General features: G+C 59.5%; 4 protein-coding genes across 5 annotated transcripts; 2 read left to right on the top strand and 2 right to left on the bottom strand.

Annotated features, from left to right (window-relative positions):
* Positions 1-779: 779 nt before the first annotated feature.
* TUBG1 (tubulin gamma 1) lies at positions 780-7842 on the bottom strand. Its single transcript, XM_068996556.1, has 11 exons — positions 7702-7842; positions 7370-7482; positions 6605-6772; positions 6280-6348; positions 5392-5471; positions 4678-4804; positions 3874-3960; positions 3504-3653; positions 2135-2287; positions 1688-1849; positions 780-1459 (listed from the first exon to the last, which is right to left on the bottom strand). The coding sequence occupies exons 1-11, from the start codon at positions 7748-7750 to the stop codon at positions 1262-1264; spliced, it is 1356 nt and encodes a 451-aa protein (XP_068852657.1). The 5' UTR covers positions 7751-7842; the 3' UTR covers positions 780-1261.
* A 116-nt stretch (positions 7843-7958) lies between these two features.
* Positions 7959-15304, top strand: RETREG3 (reticulophagy regulator family member 3). Its single transcript, XM_068996715.1, has 9 exons — positions 7959-8251; positions 8787-8893; positions 10034-10064; positions 11146-11272; positions 11962-12046; positions 12455-12592; positions 13054-13133; positions 13489-13621; positions 14129-15304. The coding sequence occupies exons 1-9, from the start codon at positions 8046-8048 to the stop codon at positions 14560-14562; spliced, it is 1341 nt and encodes a 446-aa protein (XP_068852816.1). The 5' UTR covers positions 7959-8045; the 3' UTR covers positions 14563-15304.
* Positions 15305-16029: 725 nt separating this feature from the next.
* On the top strand, positions 16030-17886 carry PSMC3IP (PSMC3 interacting protein). Its single transcript, XM_068996718.1, has 8 exons — positions 16030-16202; positions 16283-16389; positions 16460-16549; positions 16618-16729; positions 16843-16988; positions 17127-17180; positions 17261-17320; positions 17400-17886. The coding sequence occupies exons 1-8, from the start codon at positions 16172-16174 to the stop codon at positions 17457-17459; spliced, it is 660 nt and encodes a 219-aa protein (XP_068852819.1). The 5' UTR covers positions 16030-16171; the 3' UTR covers positions 17460-17886.
* A 171-nt stretch (positions 17887-18057) lies between these two features.
* On the bottom strand, positions 18058-21669 carry MLX (MAX dimerization protein MLX). Of its 2 annotated transcripts, XM_068996716.1 has the most exons (8): positions 21571-21669; positions 21232-21268; positions 21018-21107; positions 20474-20580; positions 20168-20267; positions 19802-19901; positions 19376-19577; positions 18058-19263 (listed from the first exon to the last, which is right to left on the bottom strand). In XM_068996716.1, the coding sequence occupies exons 1-8, from the start codon at positions 21613-21615 to the stop codon at positions 19207-19209; spliced, it is 738 nt and encodes a 245-aa protein (XP_068852817.1). In that variant the 5' UTR covers positions 21616-21669; the 3' UTR covers positions 18058-19206. The 2 variants fall into 2 exon arrangements, with proteins under 2 accessions (XP_068852817.1, XP_068852818.1); XM_068996717.1 differs by lacking the exons at positions 21018-21107; positions 21232-21268 and adding an exon at positions 20969-21017 and having other exon boundaries at positions 21571-21639.
* Positions 21670-21935: the final 266 nt, after the last annotated feature.

The following is a 21935-nucleotide window of genomic DNA, read 5'->3' as shown; positions in this document are numbered from 1 at the left end:
GCAGCGGGGAGGAGCAGCACAGCGTGTCCCTCTGGTCATTGCCAGGCGACCTTTGGCATTTCACCAAGAGCACAGGCAGCTCCAGCTCCCCGGCAGCCCCTGGCACTGGCTGCCCCGGCGGGGGGAACTGCCTCAGCCATGGAGGCTGCTGCCAAAGAGGGCATGGGAGCCCATGCTGCCATGGTGGCTGTATTTTTAGTCTCCTGCTTTGTGCCCCGAAGAGCAAGAGGAAAATGCTAATTTTCACCTTGGGCTGCCTGAGCTTGGGATGGTGCCAGCACTGCCCCTTCTCCCCAGCCCACAGCCCAGCTCCCACAGGCCTAGAGCTGCTGTGTCCATATCCCCTGACACTGTATGGCCTCAAGCCCATGTCCTCCCTGGTGCTGCTGTCCCCTGCCTCGCATCCTGAGTGGTGAGGGCACCCCCAGCCTTTCATGGCCCATCCCTGCACGGGGCCTCACTCCTGCAGAATATCCATGTGGGTGCCGTGTGCTCTGTGGGCAGGGCGGTGCCGTTCCCGGCCCTGGTCAGCCGTGCCAGCAGGTCCTGCCAGTATTTCTGGCTCTGCTGCAGCAGTTGCCCAGTGCTGCCTGGGCCCCATGGCACTGCCAGCCAGGGCAGAGCTGTCCCTGCACACTCCAGGACGTGCTGGTGAGCAGCGGTCGCGGCGCTCCCGTGCAATGGGGCTGGCCAGCCGGCCAGACAAGGCCAGCACCAGCCCCAGTCTCTGCAGCTGGCTTCCCAGCCTGGCTGTTCCATCTGGAGTCATGCAGGCAGCATCAGTGCAGGAACAGCCTTTATTAAAGCAAAATAACCTACAAAAATATAGATACAGCCCGTGCCCCAGGCCTGATCTGGCCAAGGAGGAACAAGGCTCCTGCCCAGGGCAAGGACTAGCTCAGCCACACGGAGCCTTTGGCCACGGGGGTCATGTGCACCCAACTCAGGGGGCCAGGCCTGTTCCCAGCCTCAGGGTCACTCTCCTCCTCCTCACAGCAACTGTTGCTCCCACTGGCAGAGGTTCCCTCCCAGCATAGGGCGCAGCTGCCCCAGTCCTGTCCTGGGCCAGGGCACACGGTGGGCCGGGGGCTGTCCCCCGCCGAGGGCCTTCCACAGAGGAGCGCCGCGAGCGTGCAGCCGGCACGAGGCCTCTGCCGCGCCAGGCAGCGCTGGGGGGTGATAAATGTGGGCACGGCAGAGATGAGCCCTGCCGGCGTGCGTGGGGGTGGCCATGGGACCTTCCTGTCTCCTGGCAGGGCACTCACTGTTCCTGCGTGCCCCAGGAGATGTAGTCAGGGCGTGTGGCTGCGTGATACTCATCGATCAGCTGCTGCACGATTTCCCGGGAGTTGTCCAGCTCGTCGAAGTTGTCCTTGAAGATGTCCTCCTTGCGGAACTGCTCCAGGAAGGCCTCCCGCTTGCGCAGTTTGTCGTACTGCCGGCACGTCCGCTCGAAGAGCTGGAGAGCAGCGCAGGGTCAGGGGGGTCAGAGCTCCCCAGGGACCCTTCCCAAGAGAAGGGCACCTTGGCCAGCAGGACTGATGGGACTCTGGACCAGCCCTGAGCCCTGCTGGGAGCCACCCACCCCATCCCTGTCAAGGTATGCCCTGGCTTCGTGACAAGCCCAGACTGAAGAGACACGAGGTCTGGGGCTGCAGGGCCCGGCATGGCGAGGGAAGGCACTCACCGAGGAGATGTTGGTGTGGTTTGCCATCATGAGCCCACTGACACGGTGAGCAGACGGCAGGTAAGGGGACTTGCGGGACAAAGCCACCTGGATGCTGGCAGGGCCCCAGGGGATGAAGTTTGCCAACTTCCTCTCCCGGATCCGCTGCAGACTCTTGTGAACCTGGTGGGATGAGAATGGTGAGGGGGAGCAAGGTGAGGGACAAACAGCTTGGCTCTTGGCTGCAGCAGACCCAGGAGCTGCTCCTCACAGGAGGCACAGCCACGGGAAGGTGGATTTCAGCAGGACTGCAGCCTTTCCATGAGGTCAGAGCCCAAACAGGAGCAATCTGAGGCCAGCTCTCAGGCACTGCCTAGTTCCACCCCAGGATCCCTGCACAGACAGTGACCATGTTCTTCCCTGGGCCATGCCATGGCCATCAGTACCGGAGCAGCCGTGGGAACTCACCTGTGTAGGATCCACCTCCCCCTGGATGATGTTGAGGATGGCGATGTAGCAATGGTTGGTCTGCCTGTCTCGCCCTGTGGACACCATCACGTTTTTAGGCTGCAGCAACCTTCTCATCACGTCCAGGACTGTGGTTTTCCTCACACTGGCCACCTGCACAGGCCAGCCAGGGGTCAGAGGGAGCAGGCGTGCTGCTCCCTGCTCTCCTGCTGCCAGGAGCAGGGGGCAGCTGGACAGAGATGCCCTGACCCTGGGGATGAAGCCACATGCAAAGCCACATGCAGGACAGGAAAATCTCAACACCGCACAAGAGGCACAGCCAGGCCGAGAAACAGAGTGGAGGCTCCAGCCTGGGGGCTGTCTGGCCCCCCTGCAGCACAGCAGGGGCTGGGGGTGAAGCTCAGCTGAGAACAGAGGGACAGGGACCCGTTTAATGTTGCTGCCAAACATGGGTCCTGTCCCACTGCCAGGCAGGGAGCAGTGGGGATTCAACAGGAAAGGGGTTGTTCCCCACTGCATCCCCTCCCCACCTTGCCCAGCTCTGAGCCATGGGCAGCCTGGCCACTGCCCTCCCCGAGTGCTGTTGGGGCTTGACCCAGCTGCTACTGGCCAGGGGGGCCACAGCCAGGGTCAGCTGGGTGAGGTGGCAGCCCCCTCCTGCTCTGGTTGAGCCACTGGCTGTGCCCACACTCCTCCCTTGGAGGACAGATCACACACGGATACCCTTTTCAGAGCCAGCAGTTTTTCAGATTTGCTTCTCTGAGAAACATCCTGAGGAAATGCACACAGGGAGAGGAGAAGAGCAGCTGTTAGTTCCTGCTGAACCGTGGTGGGCCAGTGCAGGTGAGCACCTCCCAAAACAGAACTGCCCCACTGGCATGGGGGGATTGGGGGGCACTAGCTAGGGTCAAGCCAAACGCAAGCAGCATCATCTGAAGTGCTGAGGGATGGCAAATTCCCTCTCAGGCACAGACTGAGCTTCAGGAAGGGGCTGACACATGGCACCCACCATCAGTGACAATGAGCACTAGTGTTTGGACCCAAATTGCCCAAGCCGATGGCTCACGGGAATGGCAGGGCCACTCTCTTGGCCTTGCTCTGATCACTAAGGGTGGCTTTTGCCAGTCCTGACCCCGATGATCTTGACAGCCGCCCTGATGCATGCAGCAGGTAGCCTGGCACAAGCACAACTGCCTGCTCACGTCTGATTCACTGCACACGCAGCCATCACGTGGTGTGAGCACATGGGCCTGGGATTTGGGACATGCAGTGACAGCTCACACCGGGACGGGGCTGACAGATGCTGCAAGGTGAGTGTGGCAGCTTCTCTGCCCTTGGGGATGGGAAGGAGTGCCTGGGGCTGCCTTACCGACTGGTCGGTGGTGAGTGGCGTGTACCCCGTCATGAGGAAGTGCAGCCGGGGCGTGGGGATCAGTGAGGCGATCAGCCCGATGAGGTCGTTGTTCATGTACCCAGGATACCTGAGCGTGGTGGTGCTGGCAGACATGATGGTGGAGACCTAGGGGAGAGGGCAGGGTCAGCAGAGGGTCGCAGAGCATATCAAAACCTGCCTCATGCAGACATGCCAAGGGAACCTGGGGCGCCTGGAAGGGCACAGGACCCTCGCTCACAGCTCCAGGCTGCCCACCCCTGAGCCCAGCCCATGAAACAGGTTGAGACTGAACTGAACACAGCAGGGAAACCCCATGCTGGCTTCTCCTGAAGGAAGTCCTTCTCACCAGCTGGTTGATCTGCGAGAACGACGGGTTCTGAATGTGCAGCCGGTCTGTCGCGATCCGATTCAAGGCTGTGTTGTCCAGAACCACCTGCAACAGAAACCTGGCTCTGTGAAGGGCCCCTGAGGCAGTTAAGGAAGGACAGTCCTGGCCATGTGTCCCAGGGCACTGGTGGTCCAGCACAGGCCCTGAGTAGAGCCCTCTGCACAAGTGGCAGACACTCGAAACCACAAGCTGACTCATCTGTGGCACGTAACTGACACCGTCAATGGAACCTCTTCCCTCCCTCCTGGCTGTGCTCCCCGTGCTCTCCCAAAGAGCTCTGCCCCTGGGCCAGCGCTGCACAGCAGTGTCAGTTCCAGCAGCTCTGGTGCAACTGCTCCTCCACTGCCACATGCAGGGATCAGCTGTGGGGGATGAGCAGCGTCTCGGTCAGACCTGACCAAAGGCCCCGGTGCAAGTTCAAGGTACTGCCCGGCTGCGGATATTGTGGGTGCTGCAAATGACACAGGGATTGAGTGCAGGCAGAGGTTGCAGCACAGCTACACAGAGGAAGCACAGCCAGCCCTCACTACCTGGGGAAGATGTGCTGGATCCAAGGCAGAAATGCCAGGCAGCTCTGCAGGGGTTAGCACCAATGAGGGTCCCTGGGGCCACAGCTGCTTGGCCCTTCTGTTCCAGGCGTGCTCATTGCTGCACCTGGGGCTCGTGGGCGCTGCCACGGCGCTGCCCCCAGGATGGGCTGCAGTTCTGAGCTCTGGGGACAGGGCTGTCTCCTCAGGGCTGGCTGCACCATGGGCCTCTTACCACACAGTCAGCGTTCTGAGTCAGCCTCTTCAGTGTCAGCAGAGAGTTGTATGGCTGGACTACAACATCGCTCATCTCATCCTGGTTTGGGAACACTGAGTAGGTCTCCACCAGTTTCTTGGGATACCTGGTGAGAAATACAGCATCTCAAGGGTTAACACCATCAAGCTGCACTCTCCCCTTCCACAAGCTGCCTTAGCAGTCTCCAGGGCTCAGGACAGAGTGAGTCACCAGAGCTGCAGCCAGAGTGGCTCCCAGGGAGGGAGAGAATGTGTCCCAGCAATGCCTACCCCAGCAGCACAGGAGCCGGCTGCCAGAGGAGCTACAGGGAGGCTGAGCCATCCACAGGCTGATTAAGCAGCTGCTCACAAGTCTTTTCAAGAAGATGCAAGCTGGAACAGGCCGGGATGGCAGCCCACAGCCTTCAGCCAGAGCCTCCCACCCTCCCCTGAACTATCAGGGTGTCCGCAGGCAGCTGCCTGATAAGAACGGCCAAGGGAAGGCAAAGCTTGGACAGAACAAGTTCAGTTTCAGAGCCTCTGAAGTCCCCAGGCCTATCAGGAGCCGTCCCTCCGCAGGCAGCATGCCAGGGATTGCACAAGGCAGTGTTTGGGTGGGGGTGGTGGCTCTGAGTCAGCGCTCTCCAGCTCCAGCTCCGGGCAGGCTGCCCAGGCCGGGCCAGGCACTGTGGTGTGGGGACAGGGCTGTGCTCACCTGTCATTGAGTCTCTCCAGGAGGTACGAGCCCAGTCCAGAGCCTGTTCCACCAGCAATGGAGTGGCAAAGCACAAACCCCTGGAAGGAAGCAGAAGGCAGGTGCTGATGGTGAAGCTCAGCCCCAGAGCAGGCAGAAAATGTGTCACCTCCACTACCTCCAGCAGAGTCCTGCCAGACAGGGACAGAGCTCCCTGTGCCAGCTGGGAGCAGGGATGCAGCAGAGACTGACCCCAGTTCCTCCAGGCCTAGCAGGCCACGCCTGCCCGCACAGTGGGACCTACATCTCTGCACACCCTGCAAAGTGCAACAGCTGCTCGGGAACATTCAGGATTCCTCCCATCCAGAAACGGATTTGGAATAGCTCCAATGTCACCTCCAGGGTCCAGTCCATCACAGGAAATGGAGGTGCACATTCTCAGCCCTTTCCTGGGTCCTCCACACCCCTCCCTCCTTCTAGAGTCACTGAGCTCCCACTGTCTGACACCAGGGCAGCTCCCACCTGCTCAGCTCCCACAACAGGCTCTTGAATCTCCTGCCAGCTTGTTTTAGTGACGTTCTCCCTTCTGCTGCTGCCACGTGACAGCCTGACATCAACACCCGGCAGCCCTGTCTGTCTGCACACAAGGTACAGATTCACATGGACAGTGTAAAGAAAAATGCCCCACAAGCAAACAGTGAAAGAACTTCTGGGGCAGGCTGGCAGGTGGAGTGGGGATAGACAGGCCTCCTGTCCCTAGATCCCCTCTCTACATGTTCTGTGCTCAGTCCCACAAGCACACTGAGCAAGTCTGTGCCCATTACAGTGCTGAGCTCAACATTACAAAGAGCAACCTGGCTGGGAAAACACCAGACAGAGCCACTAGATCCAAATCCCTTGTTTACTTACTTCCAAACTGTCACTCCCATCAGCCTCTCTGTCTATTATGTCAAAAATATCTTCATGGATCTTTTCTCCCTGCAAGAGAGATCAGGACTGGTTTTGTTCCTTTCCAACAGAACACACAGAAGAACTGCTCAAGCTCAGTGTGAAGTCAAGCCAGACTGGCAGTTTGGTCCTGTGCCCAGGGTGCCACAGGGCACCCGGCATCAGTCCCTGCCAGTGACGAGGTGTTCTTCAGACACTGGGACTGAGCTGACATGAGGGAGCCAGGACAAAGCCCCAGGCCTGATGAGCTGCCCTGTGTCTCACCCAGCAGCACTAGAGCTGGTACCTGCGAGAAGCCACTGGCCCAGTTGTTTCCAGCTCCCCCTCCGTGCTCAGACAGGTAGATGTTTTCTGGGTTGTAAAGGTTGGCATAAGGGGAGTTGAGGATGGAGTGGATGACGCGGGGCTCCAGGTCCAGCAGCACAGCCCGGGGGATGTAGTGCTCATCATCTGCCTACAACGAGAGCAAGAGGATCTCGATGCTGCTGCAGCTCGGTGCCACTTCCACTGCGAGAGCGTGAGTTACCCCCTGGCTGCAGGTGAGCCCCACATGGCCGGGCTGTCAGGGGGAAGGAGAGAGGGAGAGAGGCTGGTCCTGTGCAGCCCAGCCTCAGTGCAGCATCTCTGTGCCCCAGAGCACTCCCAGCGTGGGAGCAGGGGACTCTTCGTGCTTACATAAGACACTATCTATGGCAGCCACAGCCGCGTGCCTCTGCTCCGCCTCCACAACGCTCCACTAACAGACCGGGAGCGCAGGCGGGAGCCCGGAGCGGGCTATAAGCAGGAGCCCGGGCTGAGCCGCGGCTCCCGTCTGCACGGTCAGCGCCCGACCAGCCGTCGCTGCGCCTGCGGGGGCTGCGGAGAGGGCTGTGGAGAGGGCTGTGGAGAGGGTTGTGGAGAGGACTGTGGAGAGGGCTGTGGAGAGGGTTGTGGAGAGGGCTGCATGGGCACAGACAGCCCGGCTGCACCTGCCCGGGCACGGAGCCCCGCGGGGACCAGGGAAGCACACCTAGCGCGGTGTGCCCGCTCCACGGCCCGGGGCCGCCGGTACCTGGTAAAAGAAGACGTCCTTGCGGTCGGTGCCCTCAGTGGCGAACTCTTCCACAATGCCCTCGGGGCTGATGCCGTGCTCGGCGCAGAGCTGCTTCCAGAACTCGAACCCGACTGCGGGAAGGCGCGGTCAGACGGGCCGGGCAGCGGGACCGGGGTCGGAACCGGGGCCGGGGCAGGGCCCGGAGCGCCCCGGTCCGCAGGCCCCGCCCCACTCGCTTGAAGCCCCGCCCTGTCCGTCCCGCCAGGCCCCGCTAACTAGCCCCCCCCCAGCATCCCGACCCCGCCCGGTGCACGCTCCTCCGGGCCCGCCACTCTGGTTGCCGCGCTCACTCTGGTTGCCGCACTGGCCCAGCTGCAGGGTGATGATCTCCCGCGGCATCGCGGCCGAGGCTCCGCTCCGCTCCGCTGCCCCGCCCGACTCCGGTACCGCCGCGTCTCCCGCCGGCGCCAACGGCAGCGCGCCTGCGCACTGCTCACTTCCGGGGCAGCGCCGCGCACCTCCGCCCGTGGCGGCGCCCTAGCAACGCGCGTGCGTCCCGGCAGGAGGTGCAGGACGCGCCTGCGCCAAGATGGCGGCGCCCAGGACGGAGTTGCGGTCGGTGGCGGGGGCCGCCATGCCTGCGGCGGGCGCGCGCGCGCGGCGGGCGGGCGGATGTTGACGCCGTGAGGGAGCGATGGCGGCGGCGGCGGCGGCGGGGTCCGGGCTTGGGCCCGGGCCCGGGCCCGGCGAGCGGCAGCGGCGGGTGCAGGCGCTGAGCGCGGCACTGCGCTGCCGCCTCGGGCCCTACGAGCCACTGCTAGGCGCCGTGCAGGCCGCGCTGGTGTGGGAGCGGCCGGGCCGCAGCGCGCTGTGCTGGGCGGCGGTGCACGGCCTGTTCTGGTGAGCGGCGGGGCTGGGACCGGCACCGGCACCGGGACTGGGAACGGGCCGCGCAGGGCGGGCGGCGCAGCGGCCCCGCCTCGGGAGGCGCGCCCCGCCGAGCCCCCATCGCCAGGGCTGCGGGGGTCGGGGCGTTTGGGGGAGCTGCCCCCGGGTCCGTAAGGGGCCGCGGGTTTGGTCCGTGTCCCGCTCCGGGCAGGAGGGACCTGGGAGCGCTGGGTCTGCTGCAGCCCCGTCCGCGTGCTCTCCATGTACCTGAGAGCATCACAGTAGCCGGGAAAACTCAGCCTGCTGTGTGCCAGTGGAGGGAGGGCAGCTTGCCTGGGACAGGAGCTGTACAGCAGGGCCGGCCCGGGAGAATTTACACGAGTAGACCGGGGTCACCCGGCAGCTGCCCTCGGGGCATGCTCTGTGGTGACTCAGTAGTAGGTGCTGAGTTTTCCCTCTGAGCGGCTGGTTTTAGGTTGGTTTGTGTTACCTCTTCGTGTCTCACACAGATCTGGCCAGCACCGACTCGTTGGTTTCTTCCCCACAGGTTCTTTGCTCTGACTTCCCTTCGTTTGCTGTTCCTGATTGCATTTACCCTCATAGTAGTAGTGTGTCTAGACCAGTGGAAGCACAAAATCTGGCCAGAAATTGGCGGTAAGTTTTTGAGCTCATAGCAGCAAATCAAGCCCTGTTTCCAGCCCCACAAGTACAGGCTCTGCACTGCCTGCAGTTAAATTGTTAAAACCTGAGCCTTTTGCTTTAAGGGTCTAGAAGCTGGCAAGAGTACTGCAGGCATGCTCTTTCCAGAGCTGGAAAATTCTAACCTGTGTAAACATAAGTCCTTTTTGTGCTTGTGACACTGGTATTTGTCTTGTAATCCTGAACCACAGGGTGTACGTGACCTAGTGCAGGTTTGAGACAATGATTCACTTTCTGAGCATTCAGTACCAGAGAAATTGAAGCATATGTGGAACTCATCCGGATTCCTCCTCAGAATCCATAATAATCCAGTTTAGGATGAAGACAAGTCCCAGCCTTGCTGTTGATCAGAGATTTCTTTGGGAGAAGAGGCATCTGAACAGCTGTTAATGAAGTTAGTTTTCAGCTTTCAGTAACCAAAGCAGTTGTGTCCCTCCTTTGTGACATTAATACACTGATGAACACCCCCATTCCGAGCAGCTCGGGGTCCCCTGGCTTTGCATGGACAGGTTAGTTTGGAGCAGTGTGAGGGTCTGCATGTTCCCAGGGCTGGTTCCCTGACTAACCAGCAAGTTCAGCTCCCAGCTTTCTGCTTCAATCCGTGTTCTCTGTAGTTCCTGGGAAGACATTAAAGCTTTCCTCGGTTTCAAAGCTTGGCTCAGGCTCCTTCTTAGGAGACAGTGTCTGTCCAACTCCCTCATCCCTCTGATTCGATCTCTCAGGGTGGCTGGTACATCCCTTTCAAGTCCCAGCCTGGGTGAGAAAGTATCATAAGACTTAAATCCCTGATGCCTCCAGTCTGCAGGCTGTTCCTGCTGCCCAGCTGGTGTGTGCAGGAGTTGGGGAGAGGGGAGTGGGCAGCCTCTGGTGTCCAACAAACACTGAGGAGCAACAGGAAGACTCTTGCAGTCCTGTACTGTCACACGTACACACTCAAGATTTGTTATGGAGTGATGCATCTCCATCCTGTAATTACAGTTAATGTCTTATCCAGGTGTTCCCCAGCTCATTAAAGCTTTACTTAAATCCCAAGAGCTAAGCGTTCCCATGGCAAATTCCTTGCAACTAATGTAGTGTCTGTTCTTAATATTTTAGTGGCAAGACCTGATGAATTAGACAATGAGAGGTAGGAAACTAATTGACTCCTCTGCTGTGATACTTTGCTGTGATACTGTGTTGTTACCTGCACATGCTTGGGATGATGGCTCCTTTGGGTGAGGAGGAGGGGGAGAAGGGAGGAGGGAGCTGGGAGCTGCTCTGTGGAGGGCAGATGGAGACCCCAGATGCAGTCAGGTGGTTGTGAGAAGTTTTTAACTTGTCCAAGCCATTTTTATTATACTTTGCCTTCACACCAGCCTCCAGATACGTGTGCTCGATTCCCTGCCCCCTGCCTTAAGAGCAATTCCTCTTGTATGGGCCTCCAGTAGGAGGAAAACAGCATTTCTGTGGGAATTAATGAAGTCTTCTGAGACTTGATAGGGAATATTTAACAGGCTTGTTCCAGCAGTTGTTCCTGCATAGTTATGATCTGACTGCAGCATTAATAATGGGTTGAGAAACTTTGAGGTGTTGCCTCACTGCTCACACCTGCCTCTCTGGGCACACCTTCCTGCCACCACTGCCAGGCTCTGCTGGATGTCAGCTCCTGATTAAATCACCTGAGCTGGTGCCAAAGGACAATTGTCTTTATTCGTTTTTTTTAAGAGGCCCAAGCACAAAAGGAATTGCTCTTTCTAACCTTCAGGTACTCGTGACTAGCAGTTAAGCAACACTAACAAAACTGACCAATTCAAGGCCTCTCGAGTAACTGAGTATATGAAGTGAGGTGCAAGGCTGCTTCTAGACCTCATGCTGAACACTTGGAGGCTGCAGTTGACCAGATAAACACAGAAAAAGTAAATGGATTCACTTGATTTGCCTCTGCACTGCGCACTCCCTCCAGCAGCATGGAAACTAGTCCAGGCTCTTGACTGAAATTCCTGCTCTTCAGCTGCTGTGGGAGCACGGGGATGCTGCAGAGGCTGCTAGGGGCTGTAGATGAACTGCTTTGGGCAGGCCACTGCTTGGAGGGCCGGTGACCCTCATCTCTAGAGCTCCATGCTGGGCTGGGAACAGAAGTAAGCATTGAGACAAGTATTTGTAACAAGGGTCTTCAACACTGACACTGATGCAGCAATATCTGTTCCCAAATTCTGCCTTCACTGCAGCTGGGGATACGTCCACCCTCGGCTGCTCGGAGTGCCGGAGCTCTGTCATCATTTGGCTGAAGGATGGGTGGCTGGGACCAACTTCTTAAGTAATCTCTTCGTTTTCAAGAGGCAAAGTCCTGGCAAGGTAAGAACATAGAGACTTCAGAAATAACCTGTTTGGTGTGGAGCCTCTGCTGACCACGAGGATCCTCCTGTGCTGGCATCCAGCACTGGCTGAACACGTTCCTGGATGGGAGGTTGCCACGGGAGGTCTCCCACAACACCGTGCCTATTAAGTGGTGGGGAAGAATGGAAAGCACAGTCAGAATAACCAGGTTGTGGAGGAGGGAGGAGAAAGTGAATGTTAGTGTGTGGATTGCACCACTGAAGTGAGAGTGTGGCTGCTCTTTCTGTAGGTTTCTGGCTTTTCAAGTGCCCGTCAAACTTGTCTCCTCACTGGGTTTTAACAGCTTGAGAAAGTGTGTCAAGCTTTTTCTTTCTTTCGTGGAGTTCATGGAAAGAGAAACCTGTAGCACAGTGAGACTGTCCTTGTCCTCTTCACCTTGAAGAGCTCTCTTGTTTAGCCTCTTCCTTGCTTTTGGTGTCCCTGCTTTAGGAAACTCCTCTTGCCCTCAGGCAGGAGGCCTCGGCTGCCTGTGGCTCTGAGGGCAGATATGTGTCTGTGCCCATGCTGGAGCACATGGTTGGATGCCATGAAGGCTTCACCCTCCTTGGAACGATGACTTGACCCAGAATTTGCAGAGACTGAGATGGTCAAGAAGTGAGTGAACCTACTGCTTAACCCTGGAAACTCACTGTCTCCCATGTGTTCAGTTTTGCCTTCTAGTGTGTGGAGTGTTCACTTTCCTGGCTGTCCTGGGCCGGTATATCCCTGGGCTCTTGCTCTCATACTTGCTGTGTAAGTAAATCTCTGTGCCAATACAGACTTACATGTGAAAAGAGATGAGTGGGTGCCAAATGTCCAAGGAATGGGGCTCAAGAGGAAAGCTTGTGTGAGTGGCTTTAAAATTTAAAATAATACATTCTGCCAGGAATGTGGCAGTTCTTGACCAGGACTTGAAGTCTGCTCTGGAGAGAGAACATGTTTTGAGTGCTTGGTAACTACAGATCTGAGCACTAACAGGTTGGCCTCTCAATTTTGTTAAACTGGCAGAGGTGATGGCACCAGTTCTAACGGCCTCCCCCAGCACTGCCCTCAGTGCTCAGAACTGCCGTGCTCTGTGTTCTGCTGCGTCACGAAACGGGCAGGATGTTTGCCAAGCAGCATCCTGAACAACCTTCTAACCTGCATTCCCACTCACTGCAGTGCTCTTCGTCCTGCTGTGGCCCCTCGCCGTGTACCACCGGCTGGGGCAGCGCATGTACCTGCGGCTGGAGCCGCTGCTGCAGCGGCTGGATTTCAGCGTCCGGGGATACATGATAGCGAGGCAGCGTGAGAGGCAACGTGAGTTCTGTGCCGTTTCTGGCCCCAGGGTTTCAAACCTTGATCTTTGGTACCTGAAACGGGCTGTGAACAGAGGCTCCCACCTTGGTGGGTGGTAGGGCTGCATGTCTGGCATGGCGAATTCTTGGAACTGCCTTGGGAAGAGAGAGAGGCAGCTCTGCCTCTGCAGCCATCTCCTAGGAAGCAGCTGCTGTGGGCTTTTCACAGCACTGAGCTGCTCCAGTTCTTGGCTGCCAGAACTGTGTGTTCTCAATTATGGAAAAAGGAGGAAAGGTTCTGTGCGAGGGAGTTCTAAACATGTTCATCTCAGAAAAAAACCTGCTACAGCTGCAGTCAGAAATGATCATGGCTCTGCTGTGGAACAGAGCTGGCTCTGCTCTGTTACATTCAGTTTGGGGTTTTCTGGTTCTGCAGAGCCTTGGCCCAGCAGCAGTAACAGCTTTGTGTCTGGTTTCTAACAGTGCGTGGCCGGGCCCTTGGTCAGGAGGCCACGGACGACGGGAGTGACAGCGAAGAGGAGCTGGCTGCATTCTGCCCCAAGGTAACCAAGCCTCTGGGAGAGGGAAGAGCTCAGCTGGAAAGAACAAACCACGCTGTGGGGACATGCAGCATCTGGCTGTGTGTCAGCACAGTGTAGCTGAGAGTGATGGGAAAGCAGATGAGGACACTATCCTTTCAGATAGGTCTTTCCCATTCTGTCCCACTAAAGAATGTCCAAAGCTGCTTGTGCCAGCTGCGGTCTCCTGGACTGCACAGTAAATGTGAATGAGCCTCAGGTACCAGTCTCCTGTGAGGGCCAGGTTTAGCTGGAGGCTGCTTTATCATCTGTTTTGTCTTGAGGCATGGGGATAAGCTTTCTAGTGCTGATATTTTCAATTTTATGTTTTATTTCAAAGCTGGATGACTCCGTGGTCGCCAAGGAACTGACCATCTCTGACTCAGAGCATTCAGATGCTGAGGTTTCCTATACTGAAAATGGGATGTTTAACCTTTCAAGGGGCCAGACTCCCCTGACAGAGGGATCAGAAGGTGAGAGGAAACAGGCAGCTTCTGGAAGGTGTGGAATACCAAGCAGGCACCAGTGTGATGGGTCGGAGGGAGGATGTGTTACCTCCCGTCATTGAAATCTGGCTGTTTGATTTCGGCCTTGCTGCTGGAAATGAGCTGCAACTGCCTGTTTCGTTCAGAACTGAAGCTTCCTCCTTCATTCGTGTGGTGCTTGAGTGGAGCGACAGCAGCAGCTCTGCAAAGGCAGATCCAGCTCTGCCAGTCTGGCTGTGGGTGCGGGTGCAGCGCAGTTGGGGGTTCGGGTGCTCCCCTCTAGCAGGTGGCTGGTTCAGCACTGGCATTCCTTGTGAGTGAGCTGGGAGGTCAATGGGATATGAACAGTTGGGATGAGGGGGAGGGAGAGGTTGAAGACAGTGTGGTCTGTGAGCTCCCAACAGTCCGTCCAGGGGAGGTGCCTGGCCCAGCTCCTGCCTGGGCCTGTGGGTGCTGGGTGGGTGCTGGCAATTAAAGCACTTTCTCCTCTTCCAGACTTGGATGGCCACAGTGACCCAGAAGAATCTTTTGCCAGAGATCTCCCTGACTTCCCCTCCATAAATCCAGAAGCAACCGGCATAGATGATGAAGATGACACCAGCATTGGGATCCCGAGCCTGGCATACCGCCCACAAGGGACAGAGGATCTGCAGCTCCCATACGAGCAGGAGGAATTTGGCACACTGCCATCAGTGCAGAATCTCACCAACAACATCACTGGCTTTGTCACCAGGGGTATGATCCAGCTGGCACTGTCAGGAGGCCCTCAGGCAGGCTCCTCACGCAGCACCAATCCCCAGAGAGGGGCAAAGACTCACCTCAGAGCAGCCAGTTCGGACTTGGACACTGACGCCGAAGGGGATGACTTTGAACTGCTGGATCAGTCTGAGCTGAACCAGCTGGATCCCACTGGCTCCCGGGGCCAGTAAGCCATCCTGTCACTTCCCTCTGGTTTTGTATTGCGCATCATGGAGGGAATCCTAGAAGGAAAAGCCTTGCACAGTTCTCTCAATTGTCTCCCGTGAGTCTGAGTGATGTGACAGCCAGTCCTGGCTGGGTACACCACTGTGACTTGTGACTCTGTAGCCTCGCTTGGATTTTAAAATAAAGGACGCTGGCAATCTGTAGGGAAGAGGCATTGATGGGATAGCTCCACAATCACCCTGCACTGTCTGACAGGATGCCTGCTCCAAACTTTCTCTAAGACAGTAAATCTGGTGTCTGCAGCTCTCAAGTCCAGTGGGACTGACAGCATCGCCAGGGACAATTGTGCACTGAATTCTGGCGCTGATGTGTAACCAGGGGAACAGGACAGAGCCCCTCAGACATGGTGTCTGGGACTCAGTGCTGTTCTGTCTCAGACAGCTGTTCCTCGCTCCTAATATGTGCACAAATCCAAGTCTTCTCTCCCAGCAATATCCAACTCCAGGTGGAACCAAACCCCTTGCTCCATTGTGGATGTTGTGCAGCCGCAATGTTTTCCTTGCACTGGCTGCTCCCTCGGCTCCAGCTCCTCATGATGCTGTTTTGTAAGAGCCCAATGGCAATAAGACACCTGCTGTGACCACCAGACCACCTGCAAGAACATCCACGTGTAGCCCCTGCTCCTGTGTTGCTTTTCTGAACTAACAGCCTTTGTTAACAGCCAACTAACACTTTGCTAGAAACCCCTGTGCTGCTCCAGTGCGTTCCCGTGGGCAGGGCTGAGGCTGCACATCCCCCGGCAGTTTTCCTGGAGGAAGGAGGAGGTGGAGCAGGGCTGCCAGGGCGGTGGTGTGTCCCCTGGGCACACCTTGCTACCTCCAGCCTTGTGCAGGCAGAGCCCAGCAGTGGGAACCGCCAGTGACTGAGGAGCTCGCACCTGCCGCGGTCCCGTGAACAAACCAGCAAACCCCAGGGAGAGCCACCCCCACTCTGCCCACCGAGTGCCCCCATTACTTTTCCTAAGCCATAGACCCGGTTCTGATCACGTTTGTGCAGCTAAGAACGTACCTCGTCAGGGACCCCGTTACCGGCTGCTGTTTGTCTGACTCTGCCTAACCCACTGCGTCGGCCGTGCCGGGGCTGCGGTTGGGGGCGGGGGAGCGGCCTCAGCCGGGAAGGGGAGGTCGGTAACGGGTTACTCCATACGGGTTCGAGCCCCTTCGCTGGCCGCGTCCGGTGCAGAGGTGGGGGGGCGAGGGGGCTGCGCTTCTCACCCCGCGGCGGGAGCGCCGAGCCCGGGTCCGGTCGGTGAGTGCCTGCCCGGGGGCGCGGAGCCTCCCCGCCGACCCGGCCCGGCCCGGCCCTCTGCGGCCGACGTTTCGCCCCTCGCCCGGCGGCGCACGGGCCCGCCCCGCTCCCGCCCTGTTCCGCGGGGCCGGGGCGGCACCGGAGCGGCGAACGTTCGGCGGCGCTTTGGGGGCGCGGCTCCGGCGGCCCCGCCAATCACAGCCCGCCCGTGCCCTCTCCGCCAGGGGCGGGAGCGGGCGGCGCGCCGGAAGTGCGCGAACGGCGGCAACCGGGAGCGGAGCGGGGCTGGAGGGCCGGGGCCGCGGGATGAGTAAAGGGCGCGAGGCCGCGGCGGGCGGTGAGTGCGGGAGTGGCGGGGGAGCACCGGGCGGCCTCTGCGGTCCCAGGAGGCCGCGGTGACCGGGGCTGGTCCCTCAGGAGGCGCCACCGCTGTCCTGCTGCGGTACCTGCGGGAGCAGAACCGCCCGTACAGCGCCCAGGATGCCTTCGGGAACCTGCAGCGGGAGCACGGGCTGGGCAAGGCGGTGAGCAGGGCCGGACCGGGCCGGGCTGGGGCGAGGCGCGCCCGGCCCCGGCTGACGCCGCGTCCCGCAGGCCGTGGTGAAGGCGCTGGAGCAGCTGGCGCAGCAGGGCCGCGTGCGCGAGAAGGTTTACGGGAAGCAGAAGATCTACTTCGCTGACCAGGTGAGCCCCGGCCGCCGCCGCTCGCTGGCCCCGCTTACCCCGCACCCCTGACCCGCCGCTCCCCGCAGGAGCAGCTCCCGGCCGCCAGCGATGCGGAGCTCCGCGAGCTGGACGGGGAAATTGCCGCGCGCTCCGCCCAGCTGCAAGCGCTGCAGCAGAGCTGCCGGCACATGGAGGCGGGTGAGTGTGCCTGGCCGGGCAGCCCCGAGGCACCGGGGGGTCTCCGAGGGCACGGGTAGCTGTGCCCTGGTGCCGGCTGGCAGCCCGGCCGGTGATCGGTGCCGCCTTCCCAGAGCTGAAGGACTTGAACAGCTCCATGACAACCCCTGAGATTGGCAGGGAGATCGAGGCACTGAGGAAGGACTGTGCCAGTTTCACGGAGAAACTGGAGAGGATTAAGTCTGCTACCAACCACGTGACTCCAGAGGAAAAAGAGAAGGTGAACAGCTGCTGTGTGTGAACCCGGGGCCAGTCTGGGCTGGGCCTCTGCCAGGACCCAGCACTTCCCTTGCAGGCATTGCTTGCCCGGGGCTCATGAGAGCCCCGCGGGGCGGCTCTGACCCGGTGCTGTTGGCAGGTGTGCCGGGAGCAGCAGCTGTACCGCCGGGAGTGGCGCCGGAGGAAGCGGATGGTACCGGCTGTGGTGCGGCTGGGCGGTGACGGCCCCGCTGGGACCGCTGCCCACAGCCCTCACGTGCCCTGTCTCGCCAGGCCACCGAGCTGCTGGATGCCATCCTGGAGGGGTACCCCAAGAGCAAGAAGCAATTCTTTGTAAGTACCGAGGCTGGGCCCTGCCCAGGGCTGCTGAGCCAAAACCTAAGCCTGTTCTGATCTGCTCCGTGCCACGCAGGAGGAGGTTGGGATAGAGACGGATGAGGACCACGGCGTCGTGCTGCCAGCGACTGTGTGAGGTGCTGGGGGAGCCTTTTTTCTAGGGAGAAGCTGCTGCAGAGCTGCCTCTGAAACTCAAGCTGTTGGGCTGTTCTTTTTCTCTTTTTGCAGGACTGGGGCTTGTCCTGTGTATTTATTTGTTTTTGTTTTAAAATGTTTTGCAGTTGGAAGGGTGGTGGGTGGGAGTGACTCCGCACTGGCCCTCTCCTTGTGGTGGAATGTTGTTTTTTTCCTGCCCTGCAGTGCATGGAGCTGCCTGGCTGGGGTCTGAGGGGGCTGAGTGTGGGGGCACTGGTGCTGTATCCCTGGTGTTCTGGTAAGGAAAGGGAGCAAGGGACTGTCTGGGCTGCAGAGCTCTGTATGTGTTCTGGCTGCTTCCTCCTGTGTGCCTGAGTGGTCACATGAGAATCTGATCTATTAAACACCAGGATTTTGGTTCAGCTGCACATCCTTGTGGTGTTTGTCTCTTCAGAGGGTGTCAGGGCAGGGTTTAGGCTCTGAGGAGCGGGGAAGGCAGGAGCCAGGAGAGGGTAACCTGAGCCACAGGGGCTGGAAGGGGCTTCTGGAAACTACCAGCTCTAGGGCACAGCTCCAGGAACTCAGCATCAGAAAAATCATTAAAACATTCAGTGAAATTTATTTAATCACTTTTCACAATAGAAAAATACATCACTTTCACTTGTGAGGTCTGTAAAATTCCACATCCTCTTCCCAAGGCAGCGCTCCCTCCTCAGCGCTGGAAAAACTGCCTGAAATAAACATTCCCTGGATGTGCCCCTGGAGCAGGAGCACAGACATAGTTATGGAGAACAAACCCTGCTGCTGGCAGCACCCTGGTCCCATCACTCTGGACAGTGACCAACCCTCAACCAGGCAGAGCTGTGACCCAGCTGGGCACGGGACAGGGTCAGACATGTCCTTGAGAGCAGCTGCTTGTACAGGTGGCACAGGCAGTGCTTTGGGACCATTTCAAAATTTACAAAAATAAAAATCAAATTGAGGCTGGTCATGTATGTGTGTGGAGGAGCAGCAAGCGCACCTGGGCACGTTGTGCTACAGCTGAAGAACTTTTCCTGTGCAGTACAGCCACAGTTTCTGAAAAGGAGATGTGTTCCAGCGCTCGCAGGAACCTCCTGTGTTCCTTCCCAGGGATCCACAGCTGCAGCAGCGCTTGGGGTTCATCAGGGCCCTAGCATGTGCTGCCAGGGGTACAGTTCCCAGCTCTTGATGGGCTCATCCTGCTGCCAGCACTGCCAGGCTCCCCCAAAACACAACAGCTGACTCCAAACAACTGCCTCAGAGGGGCAGGGGACAGCCCAGTGGGTACTGGGGAGAATCATTCCCATTGCTATTCCAGAAACCCATCATTTTTAATATGCATTTGTTGCATTTCCCCACCCCAGGGAGAGCAGGGATGTCACAGGCCTGAGGGCACAGGATGGAACTGCTCTGGGATCAGCTCTGCAAGAAGAGTCAGTGGCACAGGCAACCCCATGGCACTGCCTGAGCCAGAGACTCTGCCCCCCACCTTCTACTCCATACCACCTTTCCCTCCCCTCTTGCCCAGTCCCCTACAAAGATTCAGTGGCACTGAGTGGAGCAGCAGTGTCTGCACGGCCACCGCTGGGCTTCAGAAGGAATACAATAAATAATTCAGAGAACCTTAAAAACAGCCACAAGGGAGAGGGCCCAGGGTGGTGCCCGTCACCCAAGCCCCTGGGCAGGAACTGCCCTGTCCCCACGGGTGCAGAAGTGGCGCAGGAGGCTCAGTAGAGCTGGCTCTTCACCTTGTGCAGGACCCTGATGACAACATCCCGCAGCGTCTGTGGCAGAGAGGGGGCACAGTCAGGTGGTCTGTGGAGGAACAGCCACCCCTGTGCCACTGTCTCTGCCCCCTTGGCCATGGCACCACCCCCCCTGCAGTCCTGCATTCACCTGGGGCTTGCACTGCTCCTCAATCCAGCTGAAGACACATGCCGAGAGCTCCTGGAAACTCGTTACAGAGATTGAGGCATTGAAGGACTGGAACAGGGAGTCCATGATGCCTTGGAAAACATTGAACTTCACCTCGTCAGAGACCTGGTTCTTCCCCTCGTTTGGGTTGTCCTGATGAGCTTTCACAATCTGCTCATAGTTCCTGAAACAAGCGCAGCACACCAAGGTCAGCACTGAGGCCTCCACACTTCACTCTGAGCTGCCACTCCCAGCTCCTGCTCCCGGCTCTGAATTCCCACACCCAGCTCCTGCTCCCAGTTCCAAGCTCCAGGCCTGTCCCCAGATGGAGAACCACTGCAGAGCCCTGCAAGGATGTGAGGGAACAACAAGAAGTAGAGGGCATGACCCCAACAGCTCTTCCCTTACACTTTCATGATCTTCAAGGCCATCACATCTTTCCTGAGGGTAGAAACTTCCTCCTCCTGCTTTTTCTTTTCCTTGTGCAGGAACTGGATGTAGTCGATGGCTGAGCATGAAAACACGGAGTGAGGATTTGGGAGCACACATGGACCCCTGAGATCCCCATGGGAGGTGCCTGAGCCAGGGCACCATCAGCTGCCACTGACCCAATTCCCCCGGGGAAGGTGGGTGGGTGTGGGTGAGCAGCACCTGAGCTCCCCAGAGCCTCATCGCACCAGAAGGTTCTACAGTGCTGAACTTTGCCCTGCACACCTCTAGGGAGGAGGTTTGGGGGTTGATAGCACCTCCTTCCCTCCCACCCTTGGGACTCACTTTTCTGGAGGACGATGGCCTTGCTCAGCTTCTGCGAGCCGATGGAGAAATCCTGCTGCTCACAGGTGGGGACGATGGCCTGCAAGTCATTGTAGCCTTTCTGCAGGGAAGTAGAGCCACAGAGTTTGGGCTCATCCTGTGAGACCAGGTCCACACCCAGCTCCCACAACACAGCCCGTCAGAGCCAGGGCAGCTCCCAGCACACACATATGCAGGAAGGGCACATCTGGCAGCAAAACACAGAAGTGCTGGAAGAGCTGGGTGCTGGAGCAGCACTCCAGCAGTGCCTGCTGCCTCTTGCCTCACCTTGATGGCATCTCGGCGCTTCTGCTCAGCCTGGGTGTGCGCCCGGCGGCGCTGGTCCTTGTATGACTCCTTGTAGGACTCCTGATGGTAGTCACTGTCCTCATCATCTGTGGGGACAGAGTGTAGCTGTGGGTGAGGAGGCAGAGGCACGACGAGGGGCACAAGACAGCTCAAAGGACCACTACAGCTGCAGCCAGGCCCCGCATAGCCCCTGCCACAGTCAGCTACAGCAGGCTGGGCCAAAGAAAAGCCTTCCAAGGGGCCCCGGCAACCCCTTCCCTCATCTTGGGGAGCTGGGCAGGAGGAAAATGCTGGCAGCTCCCTTGGGAAGGTGTCAAAAACAGTGATTCTCGACTCCAAACCCTGCTGGAGACCACAGAACCCTGATGTTGTTCACAACACCCTCCTCCTCCTCTTTCTCGTCAGGACAGGAATCCTGCCCAGCCACGCTCACCCCCCGCTCGGTGCAGGGCAGACCTGGAACCCGGCACATACCGGATTCCCCAGGGAGCAGAAACACCCGGTCACGGAGGACAAACCCCACCTGTGTTGGGGACAGAAGAGGCACTGGTGGAGCCGATGCTGTTGGCCCGGGACACTATGCTGCCTTTCCGGGCATTTTCCATGAAGAGTGCTGGAAGAAGAGTGTCCCAGGGTCAGTGCCCAACGCGGGGTGTGACCGGGCGCAGGGACGTGAGAGGCGTCCCCGGGCAGCCGCTGCCACCCACGAACGGGGGTGGCGCGGGCCGGGCACCTACCAGAGTCCAGGCCATTGTCGCCGTAGGCCGCGTCCACCTGCGCGGGGCCGGCGGGCGGAGGAGACACGTCAGCGGGGCTGGGGCGGCGACCGCGGCCCGCGCCCCGGAGCCCCCCGGCCCCCGGAGCTTGGACGGCCCGAGGAGCACCCGCCAGCCCCGAGCTGCGGCTCCGCCGGGGCCTTTGGCCGCCGCCCCTCGCCCAGGCACTGATTCCTGTACGCTCCCCCGCCCCAATACCCCCAGCCCGGCGCTCACCCCGCCCGACCGCCGTGAGTACCCCGTCCCGGCGCGTCGCCCCGCGGCACCCGGCGGCCCGGCCCGCCGCGACCCCGGTCCCACCTTCCCCCACGAGTCCTCGGCCGCGGCGCCCGGCGGCTCCGCCATCTTCCGCCCGCCCGCTCACGTGACCGCCGCGCTCCGCTCCGCGCCGCCGGGGGGCGCCTGCGCCCAACCTCGCACGGCTGTGACGTCACCGCCGCGCGCCCCCGGTGCGCGCCCCCGCCCGGAGGATCCCCGTGGGCACCGGGAGCCCCACAGCGAGCCCGGGCCGCAGCGGGAGCTGGGAGGGGCCGGGGGCACCGGGAGCCCCACAGCGAGCCCGGGCCGCAGCGGGAGCTGGGAGGGGCCGGGGGCACCGGGAGCCCCACAGCGAGCCCGGGCCGCAGCGGGAGCTGAGAGGGGCCGGGGGCACCGGGAGCCCCACA

This window comes from Aphelocoma coerulescens, chromosome 27, assembly GCF_041296385.1.
Source record: "Aphelocoma coerulescens isolate FSJ_1873_10779 chromosome 27, UR_Acoe_1.0, whole genome shotgun sequence".
Lineage (NCBI taxonomy): Eukaryota > Metazoa > Chordata > Aves > Passeriformes > Corvidae > Aphelocoma > Aphelocoma coerulescens.
This window is presented reverse-complemented; position numbering and strand designations above follow the sequence as displayed.

Excerpts from the sequence above, each read along its gene's own strand:
- PSMC3IP (XM_068996718.1), top strand. The coding sequence starts at position 16,172 with ATGAGTAAAGGGCGCGAGGCCGCGGCGGGCG. Across the intron at positions 16,550-16,617 it reads AGATCTACTTCGCTGACCAG|GAGCAGCTCCCGGCCGCCAG; the intron begins GTGAGCCCCGGC and ends CGCTCCCCGCAG. Across the intron at positions 16,730-16,842 it reads CTGCCGGCACATGGAGGCGG|AGCTGAAGGACTTGAACAGC; the intron begins GTGAGTGTGCCT and ends CCGCCTTCCCAG.
- RETREG3 (XM_068996715.1), top strand. The coding sequence starts at position 8,046 with ATGGCGGCGGCGGCGGCGGCGGGGTCCGGGCTTGGGCCCGGGCCCGGG. Across the intron at positions 11,273-11,961 it reads AGAGGCAAAGTCCTGGCAAG|TTTTGCCTTCTAGTGTGTGG; the intron begins GTAAGAACATAG and ends CCATGTGTTCAG. Across the intron at positions 13,622-14,128 it reads CCTGACAGAGGGATCAGAAG|ACTTGGATGGCCACAGTGAC; the intron begins GTGAGAGGAAAC and ends CTCCTCTTCCAG.
- TUBG1 (XM_068996556.1), bottom strand. The coding sequence starts at position 7,750 with ATGCCGCGGGAGATCATCACCCTGCAGCTGGGCCAGTGCGGCAACCAG. Across the intron at positions 6,773-7,369 it reads AGGACGTCTTCTTTTACCAG|GCAGATGATGAGCACTACAT; the intron begins GTACCGGCGGCC and ends CTCTCGTTGTAG. Across the intron at positions 1,460-1,687 it reads ACCACACCAACATCTCCTCG|CTCTTCGAGCGGACGTGCCG; the intron begins GTGAGTGCCTTC and ends GCTGCTCTCCAG.
- MLX (XM_068996716.1), bottom strand. The coding sequence starts at position 21,615 with ATGGCGGAGCCGCCGGGCGCCGCGGCCGAGGACTCGTGGGGGAAG. Across the intron at positions 20,581-21,017 it reads CTCTTCTGTCCCCAACACAG|ATGATGAGGACAGTGACTAC; the intron begins GTGGGGTTTGTC and ends CTGTCCCCACAG. Across the intron at positions 19,264-19,375 it reads AGGAGCAGTGCAAGCCCCAG|ACGCTGCGGGATGTTGTCAT; the intron begins GTGAATGCAGGA and ends TCTCTGCCACAG.